We start from the raw sequence: 17,626 nt of genomic DNA on the forward strand, positions 1-17,626 counted from the left end.
TCAGTTTTTTATTAATTAGCTAAGAACAGAAGGTTGAAATGAAATGCTCAGTACATAAATAAAAAGCATTGTGAATTAGTAATTTATCATCCATATCAACATAACTGCAATACATATAATGGTGCCTCATTGCTAGGGTTGAGATTTATGAAAACCATTCGATCTTCCCATGCACCACTCACAGCACATGTATTTGTATATGCTTCTCATCTACTGTCCTAATTCAGTTGTTGGAGTCATATTAAGCCCTTTAAAAGGGTGATAAATAGATAAAATTTCCCTGTTTTTTTGTCTTTGATAAGTTTTTAATCTCTCATGCAGCTCCTGAAGAAAGTTTAGAAATCAACTCTAAAGTCAGCTCTGCTCTGGTTGCTATTGTTCAACAGATTACTACTCGTCCTCGTTATATCCTTGCCAAGGTACAGAGCGCACATAATAAAAGAAGTCTTCATTTTATTTTCGTTGTATCACAACTTCACATGTAGTTTGGCAAATTTATGTTGATTTCAGTTTCAACCATCACTACAGCTCTCTCCTTAGTACAGCAGTATTTTTGGCTATAACTATTGCAAGTTGTGAATTTTTAATGTCATAGTTGTGCAGATTGTTTGTAGCTATTAAACTTCTGAACATGGACTGTGTTTGAACTTCAAAAGCATAATGTCAGTTTGAATAGAATTCAAAATTGGCACTGCATATTAAATTAATCATAGTTTATTGAACCAAAAAAATGCATAAGATGGGTCCAAATGCTGATTTGATCAAACTTTTATGAACTAAAGCTGTTAGCATTTCATGTTTAGCATCATCTTTAAGACAATTGGATTAAGTGCAGAACTTATGCAAGCAACCTCAAATATTTATAAAGCCCAAGCCTATTGGCAAAGTTATATGGTTTAGAATCAAGGATTGTTGCTTCACATATTGGACCCATATCAATCCCTAGTCGTTGCTGGTGTACCAACAGTTGGTATGTTTCGGTGTTTCAAAGACAGGAAGGAGAAGAGGAAGGTGCAGTGGAGGAAAGAAGAGGAAGAAGTAGAAAGAGAAAGGAAGGAGAGGAGGAGGAAGAAGAAGGAAGAGAGGGGGGGTTGGTGGGGGTGTGGGGCGGAGGCGTGGGGACACACAACGACCGGCAGTAGCATGAGTTGAAAGGGCTTGCATTCGGGAGGGTTCACGTTCGTGAGCCCTTAAGTGTGTATTAATTTTTCTTTAAATGGTTCAGACCAGACCATCCAAAATGGAGACGGTTGACATACCGGTGTATGCCTGATATGTACCTCTCATTTTGTACTGGTCCAGATGAAACATCAAACACTGCTTAGTGCTTAGAATGCCCTTCAACCGAATTGACTGAGTTTGAATGGCAATCACTATGCTTTTATGCGGTAACTTGGTTAATTATGAGTTAAATTTGAAATTTTTTTGACTGCACTAGGAATAGAACCCTGATTTTTTTTTAATTCAACTGATGACATCAAAGAAACAACATGACGGCCTTAAGGTTTTCTAACAAGTCCTGATGTGTGGAATTATGCCATTAACTATAACCTGCTGTCAGGTAAAAAAAGCATTGTCAGGTTTTCCAAAAGTATGTAACCTCATAGTGTTTCTGTTCTGCCTAGTCGTTCTCCATAGATAAAGAGCCTTTTTTTTAGGTTAACTAGCATGTCTATGTTTAAGACAAAACGGTGCTTTGAATCAGTAGTTAGACATGCTAACATCAATGTATTTTTGTTATCTAGACATCCTTGAATAATGGTTTGTGTTAGTAAACTCATTTGATTGCTGAAAAATATGCTGCACTTGAACCTGCTAGCAGATTGAACTTATCTTTTTGCTAGTATAGAACAAAACGTATAGTTTTATGCAGTGTCTGCCGTACCAAAGCGTACTGCCCGGTACGGGCGGTACGTACCTGTCCGTCAGGTACTCGGTATGCGGACCGCCTGGTACCACTACAGTGCTACAGTGCTATACTGTATCATTGCTACAGTATCGGTACGCCCTGGTGTACCGCCCGGTACACTGGTACCGTACCGTACCGAGCCCGGGTCGAAATTCCGGTACGGTACGATATGACGGACCTTGGTTTTATGCATGGTTCGTATTACCAGTCTGTACCGGTATACCAACCAAATGTTGGTATGGTACATACCGAGCTGTACCGAGTTATAGCGAGCATATCAACACACGGTATACTGGTGTACCGATGTACCACTTATACCGGTCCTCTGTTAGACCGATACATATCGCCCATACCGAGTGGTACGCTTCAGTACATTAAACCTTGGTTTCACGTGCCTTATGTAAGAAGATATCTAATCTTGCTTCAGATAGTAAACATAATATGCAAGGATTACATAAATTCTATGTATTAATGGAAGGGATTATATAACGAACTCTGGTTGTTCTTGTACTTCGTCATGTTCAGGGTGGAATTACTTCATCAGATATTGCTACAAAAGCTTTAGAAGCAAAGCTTGCCAAGGTAATTGGACAAGCATTGGCCGGCGTCCCCTTATGGCAGCTAGGTCCAGAAAGCCATCATCCAGGGGTTCCATATATTGTTTTTCCAGGTTGTTTACATCTCTAATGGTACATAAAACCATAATGCTGACTTTATTTTCAATAATATTTATTCTTGTTATGTAACAGGTAATGTTGGTGATAACAATGCCATAGCTGATGTTGTAACAAGTTGGGCTCGTCCTTCTAGGTCAACAAAGGATATTCTTCTAGTAAGTTTCCTATAATTGAAATATACTTTGCTATCTACTGCTATACTCACAAGTTTTTTTTTTTTTTTAATCAAGAATGCAGAGAAGGGTGGATATGCTGTTGGAGCATTCAATGTGTATAATCTCGAAGGTGTTGAAGCAGTTATTTCAGCTGCTGAGGCTGAAAATAGTCCTGCCATTTTGCAGGTACAGAATGCTGATTTTAAAAATGGCAAAAAGGAATATCTGAAGTACAAACATTAGTTCTTCGACAGAAATGTTCTTCAAGTATATCAGAAAAAATCATTTGTCCTATAATGTTTGCTATTAAAAAAAACAATTATAAAAACAAGTGATGTCAGCCATTTGGTCGTGATAAAATGATAAAATGCATGATTAAAAGAAAATCCACCTTTTAGAAATAGAGGACCTGGTCATTGGTAACCTTCAACAATCAGAAGATAGCCCATTCTTAACATTGGTGCAACAGTTATGGAAGAAGAAAACAGGAGAATGTAGATAGCAGAAGAGAGAAAATAAGTCTGGCCATATATTTTCTTTCCTAGAAAAAGTTCCGAACATTCATAACAAGCAGAAATCATGAATCAATCAATCTAGTATCCTGACATTTTTTAATATGATCCCTTGATTACTTATTATTTCCTAGAATATGAATTCACATCTAATATGTCATAATTAAATAATATTACTTAAGTATGCATGTGACCATCACATGACCCCAGGATGAATGTCGCTATCTCTCTAGAACATGCAGATGCCCATTGGTGCAGCTATTAGAATCAAGCTCCTGACAATAGAAAATTAAATCCTTAAAGGTCTCTGAAAACAAATTAAATCCATTCTGCTCTGTGATTAAAGTTGTATTATAGAGTTTATATCTGTTTTTTATATTTTTATAAACCTCTTCTGACATGGTTTCTTTTTATTATAGTACTTGATTATTGCTTTTTAAATATTTTTTAGAGCATTAGTCAATTGTAAATTAGATGTAATCTTATCAATGCTGTGACTTCCAGAGAAATGATAAAAACGGAATGATTGCTTTGTCTTGGCTGCTGCAAATATGTTAATAATTTTCTTCTTCCCAGGTTCATCCAGGTGCTCTGAAACATGGTGGAGTTCCTTTGGTTGCATGTTGCATTTCTGCTGCTGAACAGGCCAGGGTAAGTGCAAGCTATGCAGTTAAATTTCACAACTTTACTTCTAATTTTTTTGTTGAGAAGAAAAGTGTTGATTGTTCAGGAAATTATTTGTGATTATCATATTACACTCATATGTAATATTTTTCTCTAGTATCTATTATTTAATATCAGTATAGTTGCTGGTTTAATATAATGTCCATCGGAATGTAGTCCTAGATACCAATCAAGAAATGTAGCCTCCACCTTAATTTAACATATTCTGTTTAGATAGCATGGTCCATTTTTAGATATGATAAGCTATCGAATTTAAGCAACTATTGCAATTGAATTGATCATGTTATATAACTATAAGTTTTAGCATGTCAACCAAAATTGTGTACTACCTTCATTTCACCTTTGCTATTGCTAATTACGTTCTTTATGTTGATCAAGTTTCCTCATATAAGTATAAATAACTAGATCCGGTTATTTATGGACTACCTTTTACGCATTCTATCTTGCACTAATTACCTTTAATGGTGTCTTCGAACCATCATAATATGATTACTTATTTCATCAGCTTTTTGTTGTTTAAAAATTGTCCTTTTTAATCAAGAGTATGGATGATACTTCACCATCTTATAATGGCAGGTCCCAATTACTGTTCACTTTGATCATGGCAATTCAAAGGTTGAGGTACTTGAAGCTCTTGAATTGGTAGGTCCCATTGCCAATGCTCTGTTCACCTCTAAGACTCTCTGTAGCATACACCTCGAGCACCGAGTTCTAGGTTATAATTTAGTATTAATATTCTTGAACAATTACTTGAATCTCCTCAAAATACAAATCTCCTGGTTGATTGTTCAGGGATTCGATTCAGTAATGGCTGATGGTTCTCATCTTCCTTTTGAAGAGAATGTCTCATACACAAAATTCTTAACATGTCTAGCACGTGCTAAGGAAATGCTAGTCGAAGCTGAACTTGGGCGGTTGTCAGGCACTGAAGATGACTTGACAGTTGAAGATTATGAAGCCAGATTGACCGATGTTAAGCAGGTTCATTTTTTTGCAGGATTAGGCAGTCACACATTAATCTCACTTATGATTTTTTTTCACATTTGGTCTCTTCATTTCAGGCTCAAGAATTTATTGATAAGACAGGAATCAATGCTCTAGCTGTGTGCATTGGCAATGTACATGGGAAATACCCATCTAGTGGTCCAAATCTTAGACTTGACTTGCTAAAGGTCAGTAGCTTTCCAATTGACTTTTCATCATTGTTTGCTTACTCATAAAACTTGTATTGACTACGTCAAATGATTTGCATTCCAAATTAATAATTTTATGCATTATCTTGAATAACTAGTTGTGAGCTTCTCATGACTATAAACGTGCACTTCTATAAGTTGTTTGGCACCTATTTTCTTAGGGTCATTAACAGACTCTGCCTCAAAATAAATGCATGGGTAAGTCTTCTCACTAATTTCTTAATATTTAGAAACATTTTTATTGAAAGTAAAACCTATATCAGGTAATAATGGGTTAGGCACCCACTTCTTCGAAAATGAAAATGATTGATGACAAAGCAGTAAATAGCAAGCAAATTTTGTTTTACAATAGACTAGTGAACTTTAGCTTCAATTTTGTTTTAGGCATCAATTTTGTTTTACACCAAATTGATGATAAAGGTGGTGTAGATAGTCCAGCTTTAGCTTCCCCAGGCTTGCTCTTGCTCCCACTCATGATTAAATCAAGTTCTGTAGAGTTCAAGCTGCTGCAAGAGGCTCAATCGATGAGTAAATCATGTAATATTTACACATTTTAGATCCTTAGATCAAAAATTGAGACGCAGCATGTGTCTAGTATGTTTGGAATTTTGTTACCAAAAATAAATTACTTTCTTCTAGTATCTAATAACTGGAAGCAATGTTGTAGGCGTACAGCGTACTTATATTTTGATCATAGAGGAAAATATGGGCAAAGTGGTCATGTTTCAGTTTCTTAGTAAATCCAGGAACAGGCTTTTATTGTGTCACATCCTGTTTTTTGCTGATAAGCAACAGAAAGTTCATAAAAAAATCCCAAGGACCAAGTACTAAGAATTCCTTTGTATATGCAATGCGTTGTATTTTAACAAAATTATTACTTAGTGCAGTTTGGTGCAGTGCTTGGAGACTAGTCCCTTGATAAGCTTGGAAGCTCTTTATAAGTCAAATAAATCTTTCTTTTCTTTCATCCCTTTTTGTTCGTTCTTTCTGAATGAAGAAGCTGAACCTGTAACATCGTGAGCCTGTTCTAGCGGCTGAGCAGTTGTATCAATATCTTACTTTGGCGCCTTCAGTTTTTCCATATTACTTATAGAAACCCTGTGATATTATATTTACTGATAGTTTTGTTTCAGTAATAATCATAATCTAATTGAAAATTATGGATTTGAACACTTGCTTATGCAGTTTCTTGGTTTATTGACCTAATGTTGCTTCTCTGACAGGAACTTCGAGCATTGACTTTAGACAGAGGAGTCCATTTAGTTCTTCATGGAGCATCTGGTCTGCCAAGTGATCTTGTTAAGGTAGAAACTAAAATTTTGTGGAAAATCTAAATTTCATCTATAGTAATCAAAAGCAACATAAATGTACAAGGCAGTTTTTGATATTGTGTGCTGAAGATTTGCATGTCGCAATGGTAAAGTTGCTCCCTTGCAACCTGGGAGACCAAGGTTTGAATCATAGAAACAGTCTCTTTAAATATTTAAAGATAAGACTGTGTATGTTGACCCTCCTTAGACCCCGCATTGACAAGAGCCTCGTGTACCGAGTATCTTGTCCCAACTGCTTTTGGCTGAGTTATAACCACTATCTAGCTTACAGCAAGTGATTTAGGCAGGTTTCCCATTTCACTACATCAAGAGAACTGGTTCATTGATAAGATGGTATGCATCACTAGGTAAACCTGATGACCATGCTATTTATTTCTCATACGTTTACATGGTTCCTTTACATTTAGAACATTGAGTCGTTCAGGTAAATACACAATGTACATGAGATCATGGCATCACATAGTTTTCCTCTTTATCTATACTTTTATTCTTCATTAGTATACCAAATTACAAATGAGGTAATGCTACCAAACAAAATAAAAACACTTGAAGCAGTATTAACCTTGACCTATTTCCCCTAACAGGAGTGCATAGCTCTGGGTGTCCGGAAGTTCAACGTGAACACAGAAGTCCGGAGTGCTTACCTGGATGCTCTGCAGAAGCCCCATAAAGATTTGGTTCATCTGATGGCATCAGCAGAGGAAGCAATGAAAGCTGTGATTGCCAAGAAGATGCACCTCTTTGGCTCAGCTGGAAAAGCATAGGCGAGTGCACCATGAGCATTTCATTTCTCATCAATTATGATCAGGAGTCGGTCTTCTATGGCTGCACCCATTCAAGGTCACGTTCCTAAGCATTGCACTGCTTCCTATCACCCGAAGAGAGCTTTCCAAGTTATCACTGCTTCAGTGTCATCGAGCTATCATTCTCTTTGATTTGGGATTCTATTCTTACTTTCCTTCTTGCTACCTACCGTCCCTATTTCAGTGTTGCTTCCCTCTCCTTTTGATCACCACTTAAAACACTTTTGCCTTTTGCAACTGCTAAATTGATGATATGGATGACGTATCAATAAAAGGTAGCACATATAGCGTTCTTGGTTTGTTTCATCTTCGTCAATATGACTTCTGTACACATTCTCTTTTTTGTTGAAATAAAGTGGATGGATGGATGATCAAAAGTCACTTTCTCAGAAAAATCAAATCTCAACTAGTTTGATGCGTCCTCATTCAGGTCAGAAGTCACTCTCCTACAAACTACCCTCATGATATTTCTTCACTAAATCTGTCCAGCTAGATGGATAGTAAAAATCCTAGTTGCTTTTCCACACATCAGATGTTGGATATCTCATGGCTTAATGATTACAGATATATTTGATATCCTGGATTTCCATCTCGTATATTGTATTGTGACGTATGTATCATTCGGTATGAACAATATATACCGATCCAGCAAAAGATTAGTATAGTGATATATATCAATCTACATACCTATACATCTGCTACGGAGAAGGCTTGCATTCACTAATCCAATAAGTGAAAAGGCATTTGTAATCTTTTTTCAGTAGGTCAGACCAAACTGTCTGAAATGGAACGATCCGCATACATAGTCTATATTGATCCGAGCTAAACCCTAGTCTCATGTTTCATGATAATTATAACTAGAAGACGGCTAGATCGACATACATTTATCATCATCAGATGACTACAGATATCTACTTCAATGAAATGATTCATCACAATATGGCTTTCTGATATTTTACCCTTCGGACAATCATAAACTAACAATGTAGCAATCTTGTCAAACTAACAAGGAGCAAAATAGAGAGAACGAGATGAAACAATACATCATCTTTCACTTTCAAGAAAACCAACAATCTAAGTAACAGAAATACAACTAATGGAAGCTTCCAAATCACACTCTTGAAGTGTTGCAATCCAAGAAATGGGATTCATGACTTCAATCACTCGTTAGGAGCGATCCATTCTACATCAAATATTATATGTATCAATGAAGAGTAAGATGATGCGGAAAAAGCAAAACTAATTACAGAACAAGATGTTCTTATGTGACATGAGCACACACCAAATATTGTGCAAAGCAAATTGTAGATGAACTTCTTCAATAAGAATAATACAGTATATCGAACAGCCGCTCAAAAGCTTCATCTAGAAATTGTTCTCATTGTCATATAAATAATCAAACAGAAAAGGAAAGCATAATACCGCATAAATAATTAGAAGTGGAAAGTGCAATAATGGCACACCTCAACAGAAGATATAAGAATGGTAGGATAACTTAGCAAATGAAACTAAACAATGGGAATATAAAAGCAAACAGAAGCTTATATGCACAACAAATGCATTGCACATTAGAAGCAATTGTTAGTATTTCAGGTGCACTGGCTTTGTTCATAGCTTGATCAAAACTATCAATTGCAAGGACTCAACATCAAGCCAAACAACAAGGCAGGGATGATTCCAGAGTTCAGACTATGAAACTAAATCTTACAAGACAAGCATTATACTCAAACACAAAAGTGAACAAAAGATATCTTAAAAAGGAAGAATAAATAAAATGTAAACCACCATCATGCATAATTTCAACATTTGGAAGATATCTCCTCTCCAACCAAAACTAAGCAATAGAAAATGCTTGTGCTTACCAAGTTTCTTCCACCAAATTCACAAGAGGGATAAATAGTTCTCTACCTGCATTTGTTGTAGTGCACATCTCATAGCACCTGCATGATAGAATCATATAACTATGTTTCAAGCAGCCAAAGAAAAGCAACACAATCCCTCTTAATAGATCTATCATCACCAAAAAAGAAAAAAAGATTTGCCAACTTGAAACCCAAAAAAAAAAAAAAAAAAACATTTTTTCTCCCTAATTATCGAAAGCAAACTAAAGAATGTCAAAAATTCCCTCGAGAAAAGAAAGCAAAGGAAGGAAACTCCCTGCCCAATTTAGTCTATCACTTTCAATAGCACAGTAAACAACTAACATCACGCATTAATGTACATATGCATTACAACAAGTCATCAACCGGACATCTCATCCTAAGTAGCCTAACAGCAACTACAGAAGTAAATCAGTAAGCAAACAGCAAGTTTGGAACGATCAGCAGCAGTTGTTTCCATACTCCGCCCCCCTCCCCAAATTCTTCATCGGTTAAACGACGTCCACCGCAGGCTTCACCTTCGGAGGCCTACCCCTACCTCTCTTCACCCCTACCACGGCAGGAGAAGGAGCGGCCCCAGCATCGGCGCCAGCCGGCTGGGCCGCCTTCACCCTCTTTGGCGGGCGGCCCCTACGCCGAGGGAGCCCACTGGCAGCCTTCGCAACGGCCACGGCGAGCGGGTCCTTGGGCTTGGGCGGCCGGCCGCGCGGTCGGGGCGCTGCCGGGGCGGCGCTGGGGGTAAGCGCGGGATTGGGCTTGGGCTTGGGCGGCCGGCCGCGGCCCCGCTTGGGCGGCGCGGCCGGGGTGGGGTCGGGCCGCACGTAGTTGTCGCCGACGACGTGCAACTCCCCGTCATCCGTCATGCGGGCGAGGTGAGCGGTGAGCAGCGCCGCGTGCGACTCCGGCAAGCCCTGGTACGCCGACTCGATGTAAGCGGCGATCGCGGACTCGTCCGCCTCGCCCTTCTCCCCCAACGCGGCGATCGCCGCCATTATCATCTGCAGTTCACCATCGATCCAGCACAAAATCATTGATCGAGCGAAGCAAAAGCACCGAAATCGAGAATCCACGCAAAAGAATGGAAACTACCTCAGCATAAGGAGGATGACTCGGAGGCTTGCTCTCTTCCTCGGTGGCCATGGCGACGGCGACGGCGACGGCGACGGCGGCGACGACGACGACGACGAAGAGACAGAGAGAGGGAGAAAGAAAGAAAGAAAGCTCAGTGGGTTTCTCTGAGGTGAGGAAAAATAAATAGAAGATTAATAACAACAAAAGTAAATAATATAAATAAATAAATAAATAATAAATAACTTCGGGATGATGCGAGGCGAGAAACAAAAGAATAAGAGAGAGCGGACGGTCGAGATGAGACGATGTGACGGGGATCGGATTGTGGGGAGTGGCGCGATATGAGATCACACGGATTGCTGACGTGGAAGGGATTTGCGTCAACCTTTTCCACTTAAAATACGCCCTTTGTTTTCCTATATAATAAATGGGTCTAACTTTCGTCATTTTTACATTAAATGCCACTCGTCGCGAAGATAATTTGGAGACTCGAAGCAGACGTAGTAACGCAAGCAGCGAAGAGAAGAGCTTTGAATCGATTGTGCATTGCTATTTATTGTCTCTTAGTTTAGCTTGAACAGATCAAACAGCAAGATTCGAGTTTATCTTTGGAAAGGAATTGAGATGAGGAAAAGAAAGGATTCACAGTACCCAAATTCAAACCAATGCAAATTTGGTGAGAAATACATGCCAAGGCTATACATTTATTTCCTTGGCACAAGAAGAATCTTAATCTCCTTCGATTGATCCATCTGCCAACTAGTTTTGATGAGCTAATTATATATTTATTTTTTATAATTAATTATCTTTAGTATTTCTGTTCATATATTTATAAAAATTATATTAATTATTATAAAGATCGAGATAACATGTAATTAATCTAATATTGATTAATAGAAATTGACTGTCGACTAGTTTGAACTATAAATTGGATGATCAATAGTCATACAAGTTTAAATTGTTAAAAAATGAAATAATCTAATATTAAATTCCAATGCAAGATGGATGTGTCTGCTTGTACTCATCATCTAAATCCTATCCACAGATGAATTCCATCCACTCGAGTAGTAATCATCGGCGTCGAAGACGAGTGGCCAAAGCTGACCATCAATGACGAGTGGCAAGCAAACTAAATGAGGAATTGGGCCTGCCATGTCTGTACAAAACCTTAAATTTCTTCTTGTCGTTTGGTTGGTGGAGTAGCCACAAATCGATCGGAATCCAATCGATTTTAAGCCATTCAGATGTTGCTTTAAGAATCGACGGTTGTGATATTGATTTTGAATCGAAATCATATGTTTTATTTTTATTTTTTTATTTTTAAAAAATATTTTCATACTTTATTTTTACTAATTATATATTATCTCCTATAATTAATTAAATTTAATATTTTAATTTTAATATTTTTAAAAATTATATTAAGATCTCTATGTTTATAAATATAAAATATTTAATCTCATTTTTCGTTATGTGGCCAAGATAAAAATATCGTACATATTCAATGATAAATTAAAATAAGATAAAGCTGTGATAAATCTTGTAATATTTTCGTCCGCACAATCGACAAAAGAAAAATTAAGTTACATGTTTTACTTTTAGAAATATAAAAATAATAATTTAATTTTTAAAAATATAAGAATAAAATATTAAATATAATTAATTATAAAAAAAAGATAATATATAATTAATCCCAAACGTAATGAACTGCTGCAGAATTCTTGTCATCCTTTTACTGTGTTTTCTCTTTCTCTCATTGAGAGAAGCACTATGTGAAAGTCACATCAAGAAACAAATTACCGTCTCTTTTCTACGTGTAAAGATTAAATATTCTCCACTTTGGCACCAATTTAAAGCACCTTTACAGCTCGCTTTTTGCCGAAAGCCTGTTGGAGAATGTTGGAAGAAGTCCAAGATGAGCACACCGATAGGAAAGAGGAAGTGTTGCTGCGAGAATTCCATTCACTAAACTCAAGCGTAGTAAAGTACCATATAACAAATGACAAACGCAGGCTAGTTTTGTGTGTGGGGGGTGGGGAGTAGGAAGCCCTACGCAGCTTCTCATGTTCCTACCCACCACATCTTCTTTTTCTTTTGGACAAATACTACAAGATCTAGTGATTCTGCTTCTTCTCACTGACCAGCTTGGCTCGAGTGTTGCACTTCACGCGATGATCTCGTTTGGCATTGCAACAAACCTCGTCCTCCTCTGCAAGATAGAGAGACCAAAGAAAGTGTCAGAAGAACTTCCAGTAAACTACTCTTTTTTGTTGGTTCATGCGGTCTGTAAACTCGTCGAGTTCGCCATCTACTGTAGAAAATGACATGGATGGCAGAAACACAAGTAGAATAATGGTAAGCCGGCAAGCAAGAAAGCAACTAAGCATGTGGTCGAGACCATTCTCCGTTTCTCAAAGGAAGGTACTGATGGAGATCATGGTAGTGGAGAACACAATTATGATTGACTGAGACAAACCTGCGAATACACCAACCATATGGGCCATCATGTTTATGATAAACTAAGGCATAAACTAATGAAAATGACTTGGATGCAGACACGGCTGCCGAGAGAGACGTGCGGAGCATTTACATTAGCTTCTTATTATCCATCCTCTCGACCTGTAATGCTCTATTTCTGGCACTTTATATATGGCTCCACTAATGCAAGGAAATGGAGGATCTACTGATCCGAAAGCTTCTTAGATTTACTTTTGACTTGTGCACTGTCATGTTTGATAGATTCTGTAGGAGAATGGCACAGAAATCTGTAAGTTCATGGCTGAAGTATGGAGGATTGAAGCCAGCCTGATGAGCCAAGGATTGGTCAAACATGCTATCAGAGTTTGTCAATGCTTAATTACTTGGACTAGGATGCATCTACAGCCACTAACAAACAGAGTTTTGTCTTATCAGCTTGTATGCACCAAACCCTTTGACTGAAACTTACAGGCATGCAACTAAAAACAACATGATTCTGATCTAATCCTTTGTTTACGGATCTGTACAACCACATGGAATGCTCCTCCGGAGACCCGACACAAATCACATGGAAGCCATGAGTTTCCTTTCCTGTGAGTTGGCCAAATTTGACTTTTACATGAAAGTCTAAACCTTTAGCGTATCAACTAGGCATGAGTTCATAGACATGAAAGTCTAAAGTCTAACCCTTTAGCGTATCGACTGGCCATGAGTTCATAGACGGATATGGAAGTATACTTGTGCTGATGGAACTCTGAAAACCCAACGAATTAACATCGGTAGTTCCATCCAGCGAGCCGTGGAGAGTAAAGGAGGAGCAAAGGAGAAGAGGAAGAGAGAAGGGCGTACCTCCTTGCGTCCAACCTTCACGGTTGGCGTCGTCGGCTCTGGTGAGGCCGACGGGGTGGCACCATCACTGGCAGCGCAAAGCTGCATGATCTTCTGCGCGGCTTCCGCGGCGTCCTTGCTCTCCTGCATCAGCTTCTCCACCTGCGCCTTGGGCAGCCTCATCTTGAGGCGGACGGTGCCGTCCTTGGCCTCCTCGGCCTCGACCGAGGGGGACTGGGTGGCGAGGGAGAGGTCGGAGAGGGAGCGGCGGGTGAGCCGGAGGCTCTCCAGCCGCTCCTTGGCGCTCACCTGGAGCGCCCCGGACCAGGCCCTACGAGGCGCGCGCTGGTTCGGGACCCGGGGCAGCTCCACCAGGAAATAGAGCTTCCCGGGCTTGAGCGACGTGTCCGGCTCCAGCGGCATCGCCCGGACGCCAAGCCGCGTCACCTCATCCGCGTCGAGGAGGTCATAACCCGGATGGTCCCGCAGCACGCTCACGGCCTGCACCGGCGGCTTCAGCTTGAACGTCGTCCCGTCCACCTTCATCACCTTCGCTATCTTCTTCTTCCCACCCAAACTATTCCCCATCTTCGCTCAACCACTCACTTTCTTCCTCCTCTCCCTGCGTGCACCTCTACCCCTAGTTGCGTTATCGCCTCGCGTTACGCGTTGTGGTACTGAATGGGGCGGAGAGACGCAAATAAAAAGGGCGCCGTAGTGGTCGGCAGATTCGAGGAGGTTGGGAGGAGAGAGTGACAGAGAAGGGTCAAAGAAGGAGAGCCCAATGGAAACAATATCAATTTTTTGTTGGTATTTGTGATGTGTTCTGCGTTGTTCTTATCACATATATACAAAACACAAATATATATATATATATATATATATATATATATATATATATATATATATATATATACATATGATTGACATAATTACGATGGAAATAAGCCGTCACGGTCCGAAATAACAGTGGTTCTGTGTAACAGTGAATCGGGAGCGATAGATTGTGTCACGCGCATCGAGTTAAACGACCGTTGTGATCCAATATTTCACACGACAACGACGATTGCTAGTCAAACTTTCACCGCTATTAGTCAAAATCAAACCATTATTTCAGATCACTATAGTTTGAAAAAGCCTTCACATTAGTATTTCTTTATTGCAAGCATCGCTTAGTCTGTAGCTGTCTTATTTTTTGTTGTTTCAAATCATAATTTATATTTTACTCGTCCATTTTATTGATGATTTTTTTGGGTGCAAAAATTAACTATCAAATAAAAATAAACCATACATTTATTTAGGGATATCAATTATGTTCATATATTAGTGCAAGTCGCACATCAGAAGATTAATCTTTGCATACTGTAATTCACATCAATAACAATCGTGGTAGCCGTGTGATTCACAAAACCTCCATAAGAGGACAACCAATTCTAAATCACGGAGCCAAAGGGAATGAGATCATTGTTATCTACGTCTATATAAATGCATTGAATGGATTGATTTAGGTCTCTTGTGTCAGTGGATGGATGAAAGAAGCTATTGAAACATACGTTTAGTATCAGCAATAGCACAAAGAACAAATTTGTGATCAATTCAGTGTGACAGCCATACTTTTCAACTTAGTCATGTGTTCTCATTAAAAGGGGTGATTGATTCAAAGATTTCAAACGCCAGTTGTGATGATCTACCGCACAATGCGCTGTTATGATTATCACCTTTTTATTTGTGTAATATAATATATATATATATATATATTTATTTATTCAAATGATAAGTGATTAACATTATATTTGATTTTAAAATCTTAGTATCAATCATAAAAATCTTTACCAACATATAGATATAATGGAAACGAAATATGTTAACATCTCATTATTAACATCACATCCACACCTTATTACTAACGATATAGATATACTGACAAAGAAATATACTGACATCTCATGACACCTTATTGATATGTCAATGCTTATAATTCTATTAGTACTGTATGAACTCATCTGATACTAGAAAGAGATGTGTAACTGTTCTCTAATATCTAACCATAATATCGAATACACTGATCATGACCATCACCAACATCTGTTATTTGGGTTGAATTTTCTTCTAGTCCATTTTGTTTTGATAGACTCACCATTTAGTCGAATTCAATCAATCAAAACTAATTTAAACATCGAAGTGTTTTATTCGGAATATTGTTAGATGTTGATCGTATTTGAATCAACATCAACTTTAACAATGAGTTAGATTTTTCAAACCCTTAATCTTAGTAAATGAGTCAGTATCAACATCATCATTAAATCAAAATTTTAGGAATACAAAATTTATTAGATGAGATTTCATATATATCTTATTTTTGAATCAATTTTTTTAAATATAAAAACATTAAATAAGATTTCAATCCCTCAAAACAAATGCTTTTTAAATCTTAAAAGTTTTCATTATTTTGCTCTAAAGGTTAAAATTATCCTTAGACTATTTACTCTGAAATTGAATAAAGAGAAATTTACTATCGATTTGAAATGAAATGACCGATTAGGTTTATTTTAATCAAAACTTGTGATTTTTCCCATACAATAATTAAAATGAACTTATAAAGGATATGATTTGGGAAGATGAATTGACACTCGTCTTTCTTCTAAATTTAAATGAGCTTTAGAAAAAAGTGATCGTCATATTTATCCAATCGAACCGATCAATTTAGACCGGTTTTAGTTGCTATCCATCACTATCGGATCTCTGTCATGTACGACGAAATCTTATTTGGATGAGAGTTAATCTCTACCCTACATCAGAAGCATCATGCCGGCACCAGAGTTTGGCTGAGGGTTGACTTCCTCACCTCTGCAGTCAAACATGATCCGGTTCGACCGATCTCTGCCGCTGCCTCGGTAGGGACATGATGTCGGGCCACTTCGATGCGATTCCTATCCACGTCGGGCGAGCCCAACTTACTCTTATCACTTAAGGAGTTTGATTTGACGGCTCGCAAATGGTTAAAGAGTACGTGCTGCTCCGATCACCCCAAATTAGTTGGGTCGATTCGTGGTTCGAAATATTTTGATCATGTTTAATGCATAGGTGATTCGATCGAGTGGATAGACATGCATTGATGATTAGCACAACTTTCGTGAAGAGAAAATGTGAACAATAATTTTGGTCTATTAATGAACATGATAAACTAGCATCGATCATATATTTCATGATGTGCATGACAATATAATGGAAACTTGCTTTTTGCGTGACAATAATCATAGAAATTTTAGGAAAAAACGAAAATTAGATTTGTCTTGATCCAGAAAATAAAAGTCATGGTGAGAAAATTTAGAAACAAAAGTGAAAATTAGAATTGGTTTGATCCAGAAAAAATGTCATGGTTCAAGTGCACACAAGTCTCTCTCTCTCTCTCTCTCTCTCTCTCTCTCTCTCTCTCTCTATCTGTCTGTCTCTCTCTCTCTCTCTCTCTGTGAGAAAGAAACCTGTGTGGGTTCCCGAAAATTCCTCGAACTCTTTGATACACTTGCACTTTTTGGGTCCACAGTGAGATTGACATGAACCCGACAGGTTTGTGAAGGAGCAGCAAGGGATAAGAAGGTTCTCATGACCTATGAATTCATGAGTTGATGTTTATGAAAGCTAAAATGAATTAGATCTGGGAAAGAATGTGTTTTGCCTGTAGAACTCCACTGGATCGCTTCTTTGTATCCTTTCTTCAACTTATCAATGAAGAAGGTTCTTTAGAAGCACAGACAAAAAGAAGAAGAAGAAGAAGAAGAAGAAGAAGAACCTACTTTTGTATGAACAGCAGTTAGCCAATTCAACAACTGCCATTCATAGGAGAGCAAGACATGAAGCTTAGGCGTCGAGGGGATTAATGAAGCCCGTGATCAACGGGGAAGACGACGAGTTCGTTAGCTCTTTGTCTTGGGACGGCACCAATCTTAGAGTTGATAACTTGGAAGCTTGCATGACCCCGTGGAATGAGATCAATGTAAGGTCAGATACCCAAAGTTGACAGCTGCCTACCATCCTCGATCCCTTATCAGAGGATGGCCAGGTGTTGCTTACTTTTCAAAGGAGAGAGGTGGTGTCTACCTTTCATTCG

The 17,626-nt window shown here is 38.4% G+C and overlaps 3 protein-coding genes across 3 annotated transcripts in view; 1 reads left to right on the forward strand and 2 right to left on the reverse strand.

Annotated features, from left to right (window-relative positions):
• The window catches only part of LOC103995252 (uncharacterized), a 39,543-nt gene extending 31,980 nt beyond the window's left edge, over positions 1-7,563 (forward strand). Inside the window, exons 33-42 of the mRNA XM_065080043.1 lie at positions 322-419; positions 2,435-2,579; positions 2,659-2,741; positions 2,817-2,927; positions 3,830-3,904; positions 4,514-4,579; positions 4,730-4,918; positions 4,999-5,109; positions 6,354-6,434; positions 7,046-7,563. Of these exons, the coding sequence (XP_064936115.1) occupies positions 322-419; positions 2,435-2,579; positions 2,659-2,741; positions 2,817-2,927; positions 3,830-3,904; positions 4,514-4,579; positions 4,730-4,918; positions 4,999-5,109; positions 6,354-6,434; positions 7,046-7,225 (1,139 nt within the window). The 3' untranslated portion in view covers positions 7,226-7,563. The remainder of the gene's footprint in view (positions 1-321; positions 420-2,434; positions 2,580-2,658; positions 2,742-2,816; positions 2,928-3,829; positions 3,905-4,513; positions 4,580-4,729; positions 4,919-4,998; positions 5,110-6,353; positions 6,435-7,045) is intronic.
• Positions 7,564-9,390: 1,827 nt separating this feature from the next.
• On the reverse strand, positions 9,391-10,397 carry LOC103995250 (HMG-Y-related protein A). The gene is made up of 2 exons (XM_009415797.3): positions 10,234-10,397; positions 9,391-10,142 (listed from the first exon to the last, which is right to left on the reverse strand). Exons 1-2 carry the CDS (start codon positions 10,282-10,284, stop codon positions 9,636-9,638), a joined length of 558 nt encoding a protein of 185 aa, XP_009414072.2. The 5' UTR covers positions 10,285-10,397; the 3' UTR covers positions 9,391-9,635.
• A 1,745-nt stretch (positions 10,398-12,142) lies between these two features.
• On the reverse strand, positions 12,143-14,211 carry LOC135588098 (uncharacterized protein At1g66480-like). Its single transcript, XM_065080045.1, has 2 exons — positions 13,540-14,211; positions 12,143-12,421 (listed from the first exon to the last, which is right to left on the reverse strand). The coding sequence occupies exons 1-2, from the start codon at positions 14,104-14,106 to the stop codon at positions 12,377-12,379; spliced, it is 612 nt and encodes a 203-aa protein (XP_064936117.1). The 5' UTR covers positions 14,107-14,211; the 3' UTR covers positions 12,143-12,376.
• Between the last annotated feature and the right edge of the window lie 3,415 nt (positions 14,212-17,626).

Source organism: Musa acuminata, chromosome BXJ1-8 (genome assembly GCF_036884655.1).
Source record: "Musa acuminata AAA Group cultivar baxijiao chromosome BXJ1-8, Cavendish_Baxijiao_AAA, whole genome shotgun sequence".
Classification (NCBI taxonomy): domain Eukaryota; kingdom Viridiplantae; phylum Streptophyta; class Magnoliopsida; order Zingiberales; family Musaceae; genus Musa; species Musa acuminata.

Bases quoted from the DNA above. Each gene is read 5' to 3' on its own strand.
- LOC135588098 (XM_065080045.1), bottom strand. From the start codon at position 14,106: ATGGGGAATAGTTTGGGTGGGAAGAAGAAGATAGCGAAGGTGATGAAG. The intron at 12,422-13,539 runs GTACGCCCTTCT...TCTATCTTGCAG, and splicing joins TGAAGGTTGGACGCAAGGAG to AGGAGGACGAGGTTTGTTGC.
- LOC103995250 (XM_009415797.3), bottom strand. From the start codon at position 10,284: ATGGCCACCGAGGAAGAGAGCAAGCCTCCGAGTCATCCTCCTTATGCT. The intron at 10,143-10,233 runs GTAGTTTCCATT...GGTGAACTGCAG, and splicing joins GTCATCCTCCTTATGCTGAG to ATGATAATGGCGGCGATCGC.